The following is a 12733-nucleotide window of genomic DNA, read 5'->3' on the forward strand; positions in this document are numbered from 1 at the left end:
TTGAGCTCCGAGGACTCCATTCACGAGCGATCGTGCGTCCCTCTCCACCACCTCATGGCAAGGGTCAAGCTCAAGACGAATACGAAGATGATGAGGAGGAGGGGGAGGATGACGAGATGTATGGAGATGATGAGGACGAGGAGGACAAGGAGGAGGAAGACGAGGACGAGGATGACGAGTGATCTCCTTGGGGCGCTAGCATGCTTCCTCTCCCTTTTCGGTGTTCTGATGCCAAAGGGGGAGAAGTTTCTCTATTAGGACGGGTATTCGCATGGGGATGCTAAGGGCTTGGTGCTTCATTTCGGTCTTTTCGGCCTTGGCATCGCTTTTTATCCTAGTTATTTGAGAAACTTTATTCGTATGCTTGCTACTTTGCTACTCTATTCATGGATCTCCCGGTTTGTAATAAGACCTATTCATGGTAGCCTATATTGGTATTGGATATTCATCTATTGTGGCTACACCATTTCTATGGAGGCATTATTATTATTGGAAGTTTGGGTTTTCTCAAGGGAAAGGTATGACCCATTCACCCAAAACTTCTTGTATTGCCATATGTTGCCTCCATAGTGTGCATATGCTATATAGACATGTCAAATATCCTTGTTGCATATGTGCTTGGTTTGTAGAATCTAGGGGAGTTATGTCTCTAGGATGTGTGTATTTGTATTCAAATGCATATTCTAACTATGCACACATCTAGGGGGAGCTCCGTCTAGCTTTTGCAAATCTAGAAACCTATCATAATATCTTATGCTATATTGCAAATTCTTGTGTTGTCATCAAACACCAAAAAGGGGGAGATTGAAAGAGAAAAATATATACCTCGTGTTTTGTGTGTTTGATAACAACACTTGAATGAATTTCACCATGTGCATAGTTTGTCTTTGATAGATTTGCAGGTGCACGGTGCCCTCGCTGAACGCATCAGGATCGGAAGACTCAAGCTTAGCTTATAGGTTTTCTGGTTTTTTGTGTGTGTGTCGCGAGGTGACGTGGTTGGAGAGGGAAAGAGGAAAAAGCTGAATCTGCCTGACCAGTACTACCGGATCCAAGAGCGGTAGTACCGCTACCCTATTGGTACCGGTCAGTGGTACCACTCTGGACTTGCACGACAAAAATGCCCACAGTACATGTTACGGTACCTCGACGGTACCTCGACCGGAAGTACCGCTCTCGAGCGGTAGTTCCGTCAAGGTACCGCTTTGGTACCGTAAATATGAGATACGGCACTAACGCCCTGGTACCTCTCTTTTACCGGGTGAGAGTCCCGGGCTCGCAGAGGCCCTGCCGGTACCTCAGTGGTACCGGCAGCGGTACTACCGCTTCGAGCCCACGTGGCAGATCTGTGGGCAGAATTCGAATCCAGAGCGGTACTACCGCCTGCCCAAGCGGTAGTACTGGTCGTGCGGAATCAGCACATAACGGTTGGATTTGGGGGGGCCTATAAAAGGGCCCCTTCTTCCCCAGCTCGATTTTGTCTCTTCTCTCTCTCTCTCTCCTCCATTGTTGCTGAGCTCAAACCTTGAGGATCTCCCTACCTACCCAACCAATCTTGCCCAAACTTTGAGGAGTGGTGGAGGAGACCCCAATCTATAGTTCTACCATGAGAGATTTCACCAATATCATCTAGTCCTTATTGGATCTTGAAGTTAGGGTTCCTATGGTGGGATCTTGGAGGAAGTGCTCCTATGGAGGCTAGCTTGGAGTTGTGCTAGCCCCATAGGGTGTTGGGAGCCTCCGGTGTTTGTGGAGCTCGCCCCAACCTTGTGAAGGAACCGCCGCCTCGACCGGCTACTTAGTGGAGAAGGGGAAGCTCCTTCGTGGGGCTTTCTCGAGGAACAAGGTGAGGCCTTCGTGGCCGCCTAGCCTTCGTGGTTAGCACCTCCTCAACGCAGACGTACTCCCTTTTGTGAGAGGAACTGCGGGAAACAAACCTCGCCTCGTCTCCGCTACCCCGGTTTTTTCGCTCCCTCTCTTTACTACCTTGTTAGGTTCCTTTACTCGTTGCATCGCTAGGATCATACTAGGAACACCCCTATCATCAAAGTCACCACCTTTACTTCCGCATCGCGCTTAAAATTGAAAAGGCTATAAAACTTGTTTAGCGACCATTCACCACACCCCTCTTGTTCGCTACGATCCATTCAGTAATAGTACAACATATGACACTTGCAAGATATCATAAACTCAAGAATACAACATAACACAAAGTGTAAGAATAGTCATGAGGTTTCCCATATGTAATTACTAGGAAATTTACCCATGCGTTGCAACGGGATAAAAAATCTGTAACACAGAGCCTCATAAACTAAAATCTCGCAGGGGCATGCCACCGATTCTTCTAATTAATTGTCACTAATAATTAATAAATGAGAATATTATTAGGGGAAGTGGGATATTGAAATTTTTTGTCACTCCCACAGTAGATTAAGGGAGACGATTTCCAATTCCAACCATGATGGCAGAACGATGGCAAGGTTGAGCACGCGCAAGAGATCGAGGAGGGAACTTGCAGTCGATCTGGGTTTCCGTTGAGGGTAAGTAGTCGTTTTTAATGATTTTTTTGCGAATCCCATTTTATTAACTTAGGTCTGGCTAAGATCATCTCCAACAGTCGCGTGAAACGGCGTGCTATCGCGTTTTAACCGAAATTTAGCGTACGCGCTCCCGTGTTCCTCCAGCGGAGGCACCAAACCGGCGCGGGAAAAGAATCTTTTCCCGCGCGCTATATCAGCGCGCTATCCTACGCGCCAAAGTTGTTGCGCCGCTTCTAGCGCGTGCAATAAAACGCGGCGCGCGCACAACAAATTGCCAGGAACTTTCAGACGCCCGTCGCTTCGCTCTCCACCTCGCTCGCGCGCCACTCCGCCTCCACGCCGACGTGATGTCTCCCCGCCACCGCTCGAGCTCCGGCTACCGCGGCGTCCGCGCGCGTCTGAACATGACCTTTTACGCCGAGATCCGGAGCGGTGACGAGCGCATCAGGCTCTGGAGATTCGAGGTCGTGCACGAGGCAGCGCACGCGTACGGCGCGGTCGCCTAGCGTCCCGGCCACTCCCGCCGCTCGATTAACTTCGACGACGTCTGGACGCGGCAGCGCCAGCGCGAGGCGTGGCAGCGCCAGCGCGAGCTCGAGCAACGCCTCGTCATCGCCGAGCGCGACGAGCGTATGCGCCTCGAGTGGGCGCGGCGCTTCCCGGAGGATGTGGCCGGCGAGGAAGCCTTCTATTTCGAGAAGGAAGAGGCGAAGGCGGCGCAGAAGGCAGCGAAGAAGGTGGACCGAGAGGTGAGGAGGGCGCAGGCGGCGAGGAAGAAGGAGGAGAAGAAGAATGGCGCCGGCCCGTCGACGATTACCGTCGACTCCTCCTCCTCCTTCGACTGGACGTCGACTCCGGTGTCGTCGACAACACGAGCTCCTTCGAGTTCATCTGGGATTCAGAGTAGTATAGTCTAGTTTTAAAATAAATTTAGTTGTACCAAATGTGGATTGAACTTTACAATATAATTATATTTCCAGTCTATATTTATATTGTGCGCATCTGCAAAAGGATGACTTAAGCACAACATTTTAGCGCAACACCTGGTGAAGCTAGCGTCACCGCGTATCCGAATCGAGCGTGCTACAAATGACTTTTATAGCGCCAAATTTTAGAGCCTCTGTTAGAGATGCTCTGACAGTGTCCATGTTGAGTTGGCCATAGGCGCGTGCTCTCAGCAAAATGCAAAATGAAATAGGCTCACTTTGTTAGTTTGGGATGTACCTGTGCTAAATCACATGGTATGCGAGTAAAATGAAACCGCATGCTAGGTCTTGGGCATGTATTCTAATTGGCACGTGCCTCATATTTGACCTCTTTGTTGTTTCAACCGGGTAATAATTAATATCAATTATCTTCCTAAGATTAACAAGTGATGTAATGACTTATATAGCGAAAAAAAACAAGTGATGTAATGACTTAAATAGCGAACAATTTGTCAGCACCATGCACGGTAAAGATAAGCTAAGCAAACCTCAGACTAATGTCTTATATTTTTGCCTCGGAAATTAACACACATCACCTCCGGGCAAATGGTTAGCATACACCCTTAAGGCCTTAACACTGAAGACCTGCAAAAACCAAACGAAAGCAAACCATCTACCAGGCTCCAGTTCACTGCTGCATCTGCTACATGAGAGCAATTAAGCCATTCCAGTTTCAGTCATAGATCAAGGAGAAACTCAATCATGCTCACTTAACCGACCCTTAAACTGAAAACCCTTCAGCCAGAAGTAGCAGTAACCAATCGGTGGACTCGTGATGCTCGGAACCAAATGCCCGAATTCCCCCGCGAGGCGTAGCCAAAAACAAAGCTCCACAATCGCGTCTCGCGGGATCCTATCTCTCGCTTCTGCAGATTCCATGGCCTATGCGAAGACAGCCCGCCTAATAATGGAGACGGCGAGGAACAGCTACAAAAACTTGACCGGCGAGGGTGCCATGCCCACCAGCCCCGTCCGCTGGATCTGCGCCAGGCCGCCCGTATCCGGGTGGACGCGGGGGCATACATGGCGGGACTCGGGACCTCAAGAGGGGACCTTGCCGTGCCAGGCCATGGTTGCGTCCATCGGTACCGGCGAGGCCGGCGTCGGCCGCGCAGCCATCCGAACAGAAGACTACCGGGACGGATGCTGGAGGAATACGTCGACGGCAGGAGGTCAGGGCGACGATGACGGCGAAGTTGAAGCCAGCGGCGGCTGCCAAATTAGGACGAAACAGGATGGGGATCATCCGCGGTAGGGCACCAGGGAAGGGGCAGGCGTTCAGGGAAACGACCGTTCCGTTCCCCTCGCCGGAGGAGGTCCGCGAAGTCTGGACTGGCGGCGCGCTTCCGGCAAGCTGGCCGGAGGGTCGGGCCAGCTCTGATCCGGTCAACTGTGCGGGTTGAGGGATTGACGAGAGCAGGAAAAAAGAAACGATTCCTTCGCTTTTTTTTTTGGCGAACGCTACGCGTCGGGCGCCGGATCTGGGGGCAAAAATCGGTCTTCCTCCGCGCCGTCCGATGGCGATCCGACGGCCAGAATCAGTCGCATTTGGAAATTTACATTATACCCTCCGATTTCTGGAGAATCAACCCGCAGTACTATATTTCTCAGATATTAGTTCAAATGCAGTTTTACATTTGCAACCCTCATTTTTTCTGGAAACCAACCCGCAGTACCCCCTAATGTGAAGAGTATTACAACAAAAATCCTCTCTCCGCGTACAAAAAATATATACTACTACAACAAAAAGTCGCAAACATTTTTTAAAAGTAATGTCACAATAAAGTGGTTAAACCAACAAATTATTTTGTTGGAGATCAATTTACAACAAAAAGTAGCCATTATTATTAACAAAAACCGGAGACTATTACAACAAAAATCCATATGTTTGTAAAAAAAAAAGAAAAAAACATTAATTTGTTACATATTGAATTACAACAAAAATCATCAACTTTTTTTTACAAAAAGTCACAAACGATTACAATAAAAAATCAATATGTTTGCAAAAATGATGCAAAGTGGTCAAACAACATTTAGTTTGCTACAGATTGAATTACAACAATAATCACCTACTATTTTATCCAAAGTCACAAATGATTACAACAAAATAAAAAATCACTTTATTATTAGCATCAACAAAAAATAAAAAAATGTTGTCTCTTTACAACAATTGTTAACAACAAATCCTACAAAAATTACGAGTTGTTTACAACAAATAGTTCATCATCTCACTCCATGTGTTTGCAGGGAAACAATTGTTGGGCCGAGAAAAGAAAGCCCATTAAGCGACGCGGGAGCGAGAGGCCGGACGACCGATCCGCGCGACGCGATCGGTCACCGGATCGCAAGCATTTTCCTTTTTTTTTTGCGAATAGGGAGTAAACTTCCAACCGGTAAGGCTTCGTGGAGTGAATGACAAAAAACTACCACAATTGTGCCAAACGTGACAACCATGTAGAACAAAACTACCGAAAAACACGTCAAATGGTAGGTGTTTGTCACGTTTGGCACAATTGTGGTAGTTTTTTGTCATTCACTCGGCTTCGTGATAACCCGGCGGTGGCAAGCCATGTAATTTAGATGAAAATTAGGGGCAGAAAAAGATGGACCAACAAGAAACCCTTTTGCTTTTATTATTAGGTATAGATTCATCCCTTGACCTTTCTTTAGTAGCATCCAAACTCAAACTTTATTTTATTCCAGTATTTAAATGATAAAAATAATTACGTGATATGTGTAATCTTTTATCTAGAAGCAAGACTACTAAACAAAACCTGAAAGCTAAATCTAGATAAAGGCGCTCCAAGTTTTTTGTGTGATAGGTGTATGTTGCTTGAAAAACAAAGTTTAGAGGTGTGCAACCGAGAAGGTGATAGGATATTTGGGTTCCTTGGGCATCCCCAAACTTATGGTTTGCACCATTTTTTGGATATCTACTTGTTTGTTGTTCCTCCATTCCATGTTAAAAAATTCAACACAAACTTTCTCCCATATTTTCTGTTGGGTGACATTAGTAGTACAAAGATAATATCCAAGCTGTTATGCAAACTCCAAAATAAATTATGACCTCAAATGTCCATAGAGTTGACTAAGTTTCAAACATTCAAAATATTTCAACATACTAAAAATAATCCAAAAGCAACTCAAATAAACCACTTTTGCATCAAAGGATAGAATATGTCCAAACAAACAACTGCTGGAAAACGTTTAGACCACTTACAAGTGTGAGGAATTTTTTAAATTTTTGTTCCTATGTAGAGGATGAGAATTTGTAACTACAATAGAACTTTCAGCCCAACCAGAGTTACAACTAAAAATGAAAAAACAAATCGTGAACAATAACGTGCATAAATTTGCACTCCAGCGTATGTATTGTCAACTTCATTATCCAAAATGAGTAAAACTTGTTAATTTTTAAAAACTAAGGTAAACAAACAAAAATAAAGACTCTATTGCTACAACAAGTACTCAAAACAAAAATGAAATAAAACAACCGGGTTGCCTCCAGCAAAGTGCTTTCTTTATAGCCATATATCTAGGCTGCATACCTTATTTTTAAGATGGGTACAGTTCATGTGGGCACTTAACCTTGTTGAACACCTCTTTATGCCTTGGTAATTGTTCCATTAAATTCTTATGAGGGAACTGAACTTCACATTGCCCTCCTTTGAATCAATGATAGAACATGTGGTTCTCAAAAAGGTCTACATAGTATTATAGGACTAGAAGAATTTCTCCCACATGTCCATTAATAAAATCCACGTGCACAAAATTCATATGCAATTCAACCATAAAATTATTAACTCTACTCAAGGCATCCTTCGCACAACAAGTAATAGATCAATATCACATTTTCCATGGCACCTATTTCTAGGTTATCATATAGTTCTTTAGATATTGCACAAACACTAAATCCTAAATCTAGAATAGCATGCCAATCAACTTTCTATTCGACTTTCTAGGTATCATGGCTTCTCTATTGTATCTATCTATCTTTTCTTTAAGCATATGATGTGCAACATAAGAACCAAAACCACCTTGATGGAGTTCTTTAGCAATTTTTTGTAAGATAGATATAAGTTCATGTAAGATACATTTATCAATATTAGGTAAAGGTTCAATAATGGTATCATAAAGCATCTTAATTTCCTGAACTTCTTATTTTTATTATTTTCATTTCTTACCACTCATAAAGATTCTTCCATACATCCTTAGCATATTTAAAAGAATCACTTACATGAGATATTTTTCTACGAACATGTTATAGTGAACTTTCCTTTTGTCCAACATATAGTTCTAAAGATGATACTTTCTTTAGAAGTCAATCATATTATCATCCATATTTATAGTTTTCGAATGAGTAAAGGAACATATTTTGTACATGCATTTCTTACTAACTGCCTCGTTGAGACCATTTGTTAGTTTTTCAAATAACCCATCCAAATATTCTTTAAAATTTTCCATTACAATTTCTTCTTTTTTGGACACCTTTATTGTAGGGGAAATCCCCTATGGTGTATTTTTTATATTAGAGGTAAAAATAAAAATACAAAGTTTGTAAGAAGAGATTACATCAGGGAGGAAAAAAATGGGAAAAAATAACCATCTAATTAAACAAAAATCATAAGCAGCCAATCAATGAGAGGTTGAACAAAGGCTGCTTTCACTTTATATTGGTGGAACATCAGATCATGTTGAAACTTCACTTTCGAGCAGTTAAATGAGGCAGCTATGATCTTAAAGATCAAGTTATTTCGAATTTTTCAAATGTTCCATGTAGCGGAAGCCACCACATCCATAAAGCAGGCTCCCAAAAATTTCCTTTTCGCCATCAGCATGCGATCAGAAGAAATGATTCCCAAATGATGGGCTTGCTAAGGCGAAACTACCATGAGTTAATGAATCAAAAAAATTGTGACCATATATCTAGACCATAGTAGAACCTCTTTAAAATGTAACTCTGGGCATGAGTCATAGAACACCTTTTCCTTTATTTCTATAATTATAAACCATTCTTCCATTCAAGATTCTCTTGATTGTTGATTGAAGTAAAATTTCATCACTAATAGGTGGCGGTGGTGGTTTACCAAGGATAGAAATAATTATAAGCATACGCGAACAATTTTAACTTTTTGTTTAATGTAAAGTAAAGACACATGCTTAGTAAATATGCAAAATTAAAAGTACTTATGCAAGCAAACAAAAGTAAAGAAACAAAAGAAAAACAATAAGAAGACAAACTAAAATGCTATTTTTGTATTGGGACTAAAAAAGCTATTTAATCACAAACCACATAACTAAACAGATAAAACTTTTCTCGGAATATACAACTAAGCATTTACAATTTACTGGAGTTGTTTCAGTTTTTCATGAAACACTTCAAAATTCTTAACTACGAATCGAGGTCAATTTGGCACGTTCGATCTCAAATGAAGGGACAAGATTTGTGACTTTGGCTCGGCGACTGAGCTTAAGTCACTGAAGTTGAGTTTTGTTCCTACATGTGGGTTCAGGTAGGCTCGCACCCTATATTTTTGCCGGTATTTTGGCGCAATGCACTTTATCAACTCGGTCGAACGGCTAGGAAACAGTGGCTTAGGCATGTCAATGATTCTCCGAGGTAGTTTTTAGCATTTGGGTTATATCTATCTTCTTTCACCAAGTTAAATTAAAGGGAAGGATTGAGAGAGAGCAATCGATGTAAGTGGGAAAAATGACAAAACTGATCTCTTGTACAAAAATCAGCAAGAAATGGCCATATCTAGAAAAAAATCTTGCCGGCATTTGTTGCTAAAAAAATAAGGTGCTGAGCAGAAGAGTGGTATTCGATCATTATTATCGTCAACATCAGTGTAGCTAACAACAGTGGCTTCAGCAGTTCAGTTGTGTCCTATCCTAGCACCATCGTCCTGACGATGACATCGCCCATGCCGTCGGCGATGGGGAAGAGGTGCCCGGCCGTTGGCAGCTCGTGGTAGCGGACCCACGGCAGCGTCTTGGCGATGTAGCGGGAGAGGCCGACGGGCACGATGAGGTCCTCGGCGCCGTGCCACAGGTGCACCTCCGCGTCGCCGGCCGGGAACGGGTCTTCTAGCTCCAGCGGGCTCCACGCCCACTTGCCGAACCCGACGATCATGTCCCGGTGCAGGCTCTCGTGCTCTCCCTGTTGCCTCGCCTGGCCCTGCACGCGTACAAGGAATCGGAAACACCAATTTAGGAATGCAGAGGACTGAGCTGCTTCTGCACTCAAACAAAATCACATACCGCGTAGCTTCGGTAGGCGAGCTTGGGGACGATGGCCATGTCTTCCCGGGAGAGGATGGCGGGATTGAAGGCGATGACGCTGGATGCCGGGAAGAACTTCTGGGTGTTCCACCAGTAGGTGAGCCAGGGGGCGTGGTGCACGACGCGGACGGCCCACTGGTCCTGCGGGATCTGCTTGTACCACGCCGCCCACGACACGTTCGACGGGAACCCTGACCACCAGTAGTTGCCCACGGGGCCGAGGATCGACACCCCGGAGAGCCTGTGAGGGATGTGCTTGAGGCAGCTCCACATGATCTCGCCGCCCATGGAGAATCCGACGAGGTAGAACCTGGGGCCAAGCTCAAGGGCGTCGGCTAGCTCTTCGATGTCCAGGGCGGTGCTCTTCTCGGTCCTCTCAGGGTGCGGGTCGCTCTCGCCGTACCCAGGCCGATCGAAGGACAAGATGTAGACCCCGAGCTCTTGCGCAAGCTCCTGCAATCAGCGCCAAAGTTTCCAGCAACACAAATCAAATCTCCAATCTTCTGTTCTGTACGAAAATCATAAGTATATATTCAGGAGGTAGCCCGACTGATTGATCGCTCACGTACGGGTGATACTTGCAGCGCATCGTATCTGCAGGAGTCGAATCCATGGACGAAGATGATCCTATGCTTGGCCTCTTCCTTGGGGACACCGGACTCATGGTAGGCCAAGTGTCTCCCGTCCTTGAGCCTGATCCTTGTCCCGGTCACCGGAGGGCCGCCGGGCGTTCCGCAGATTTTGGGAGGCGGCGCCTGAAGCTGACGAAACAGCACCGCCAGCAAGATCATAAATGCAAGGCGGGGAAGCCTCTTGGCGATACCTGCCGTTAGAAAGGGAAGCCTCTTGGCGATACCTGCCGTTAGAAAACACACGCGTTGCATTAGTATCACTGAATGCTACCAAATACAGAGTCCTATGTCTTATGGACACTGTGAAGGGAGTACATACAAATGCTCTTTTACGGGGAACATAGATCTTACTGAATATCTGTTGTAGTTCAGCTTAAAATAAACAGTAAAATAGCCCTACACATTAACAGTAAGGTGTAGATGCAATAGCAACCAATCATGGCTAAATGATCTTGGCTTGCAGCTCCGAGTATATGATCTAAAATCCTCCTTTTGTCATCTCGTGTCAAGCTTTGGAACTGAACAGAACAAACCAGTCCCACCTGAACCATATAATGTTTCTTGGACCAAACTACAGAGCCTTGGTACACTCTAATTTTAGAGTGATGCACTTGCTAATCTCCTTATAGGTGTATAGGAAAAGGAAAAAAAAAAGAACAAACTGTCCATGCAACATGCAAATACAAGGCATTGGCTGGCTCGGTGCAAGGGGTATCATGCATGCCATCTTGGTAAAAATCTGATGTGTCACTATAATTAATGAGGAGAGATATGTTAGTGGTATCATAATATGATAATAATATGATACTGTATCATAGCATGTGAAACTAGATAATTTAATGTCAAATACATTCTATACACACAATTGCATTGAGATCTTACAAATAATTAAATATCATGAGATTATGATATTATTAGATGATACTAACCAGTATAGAGATAGTATCATAGACTGATATCATATGGATGATATCACTATAAGATACTTTGCACTATGGTAGCCTAAGAGCAAAAAGTCAGGGTCTTAAAAGAATATGCTCCCCTAGAGTACTTATATAGATAAGACAAAGCATGTGCAAAACCCCAAAGATATTCGGCCGAAGTGCGAGGCGCGATTCACGCCACGCCATTGTCTAAATATAGAAGAACGTGGACTGGTTCAGAGCACGCACAATAAATAAAAGAAAAAATCGGGACATTTCGCCACAAGCCAAGAAGCAATGGGCAACCGTTATCAACGAAACTACGCATGTGCATCTCGTATGCAGACAAAGACAAGTTGCCTCGACCGGAGCAAGGAGCCAAGGATCTTCATGTCGAGCGGGCCTCGCTGTCGCGGAATTGATCTCGTTCTCGGGGCTCAGATCAGATCATCGCAAGGTGCGCGGTCGCGACGGAACCAGAAGAGCAGTGAGCAAAGAACCGATCGAGGTTACCAGGACGCGGTGGAATGGTATCAATTATGGTGTGGTCACAAGGTCGACAGCGAGAATACACAAGGAAAGAACTCAGAGACGACGGTATCCATGGTGTGGTCACAAGGTCGTCGAACTAATGAAAACCGAACATATTGACGCGAGAAATCAGGACCGTCCGAAAGAGGAACATGGACGATCGAGGCGGGGGAAGCGGCTGCACGTACCGGAGCCGGCGGCAGCGGGTCGATGCGGCGGGGCTTCCTGGCCGACGGTGGAGCCAGACGGCTTGTCGCCCGGTCCAGCCATGGCCAGATGAGAGAAGTGATCAGACCAGCGATGTAGCTGGCCGGTGGAGCTTCAGAAGAGATACAATCGGAGAAGCAACCGATACGCCGTGGCGGACGTTGGATCGATGTGTGCAGGTGAAGCAGGAGATGCGATCCGTGGTGGTATTATATAGAGCTACATCTACCCATGCTTAGCCGGCGAGGCTGCGCGGAGAGCGGGGATATCGGCGGCTGTCGCGATGGCGCACGTGATGCTCTCGCCCTCGTGGCTCACTTTTTTTTAAAAGCTTTTTTTTGGCTCTGCCACGGAGACACCCTATTCGCATCCGGGTCGATCCACGCCGTGGAATGGTCAAAGTACTCGTTAGTCAATTACAGGGCAAGGAGGTCCTACGGGTGCTGCTGGGTTTCAACTTTCAACTCGTCGTATGAAGAACACAGTGAGACGTGCCCAGCTCCCTGTTTCCAAAGCTTCTAGAAACTCCCTGCTCGAGTCGATGCCGGCACATGACGGATTTCTATGAACAAGAAAGCCAGAAGGAGATTTTCCTCTTTCGAGGATGTTGCCCTCCCCCACCCGCTGTT

At 45.3% G+C, this 12733-nt stretch overlaps 1 protein-coding gene across 2 annotated transcripts; it reads right to left on the reverse strand.

Moving 5' to 3' along the window:
• Nucleotides 1-9223: 9223 nt before the first annotated feature.
• LOC124692332 lies at nucleotides 9224-12381 on the reverse strand. 2 transcript variants are annotated; one of them, XM_047225681.1, is made up of 4 exons: nucleotides 12086-12381; nucleotides 10381-10634; nucleotides 9791-10264; nucleotides 9224-9707 (listed from the first exon to the last, which is right to left on the reverse strand). In XM_047225681.1, exons 1-4 carry the CDS (start codon nucleotides 12165-12167, stop codon nucleotides 9417-9419), a joined length of 1101 nt encoding a protein of 366 aa, XP_047081637.1. In that variant the 5' UTR covers nucleotides 12168-12381; the 3' UTR covers nucleotides 9224-9416. The 2 variants fall into 2 exon arrangements, with proteins under 2 accessions (XP_047081637.1, XP_047081638.1); XM_047225682.1 differs by lacking the exon at nucleotides 12086-12381 and adding an exon at nucleotides 10668-11251.
• Between the last annotated feature and the right edge of the window lie 352 nt (nucleotides 12382-12733).

Source organism: Lolium rigidum, chromosome 2 (genome assembly GCF_022539505.1).
Source record: "Lolium rigidum isolate FL_2022 chromosome 2, APGP_CSIRO_Lrig_0.1, whole genome shotgun sequence".
In the NCBI taxonomy this organism is placed as follows: Eukaryota; Viridiplantae; Streptophyta; class Magnoliopsida; order Poales; family Poaceae; genus Lolium; species Lolium rigidum.

Bases quoted from the DNA above. Each gene is read 5' to 3' on its own strand.
- LOC124692332 (XM_047225681.1), bottom strand. From the start codon at position 12,167: ATGGCTGGACCGGGCGACAAGCCGTCTGGCTCCACCGTCGGCCAGGAA. The intron at 10,265-10,380 runs GTACGTGAGCGA...CGCTGATTGCAG, and splicing joins ATGCGCTGCAAGTATCACCC to GAGCTTGCGCAAGAGCTCGG. The intron at 9,708-9,790 runs GTATGTGATTTT...GTACGCGTGCAG, and splicing joins TCGCCTACCGAAGCTACGCG to GGCCAGGCGAGGCAACAGGG.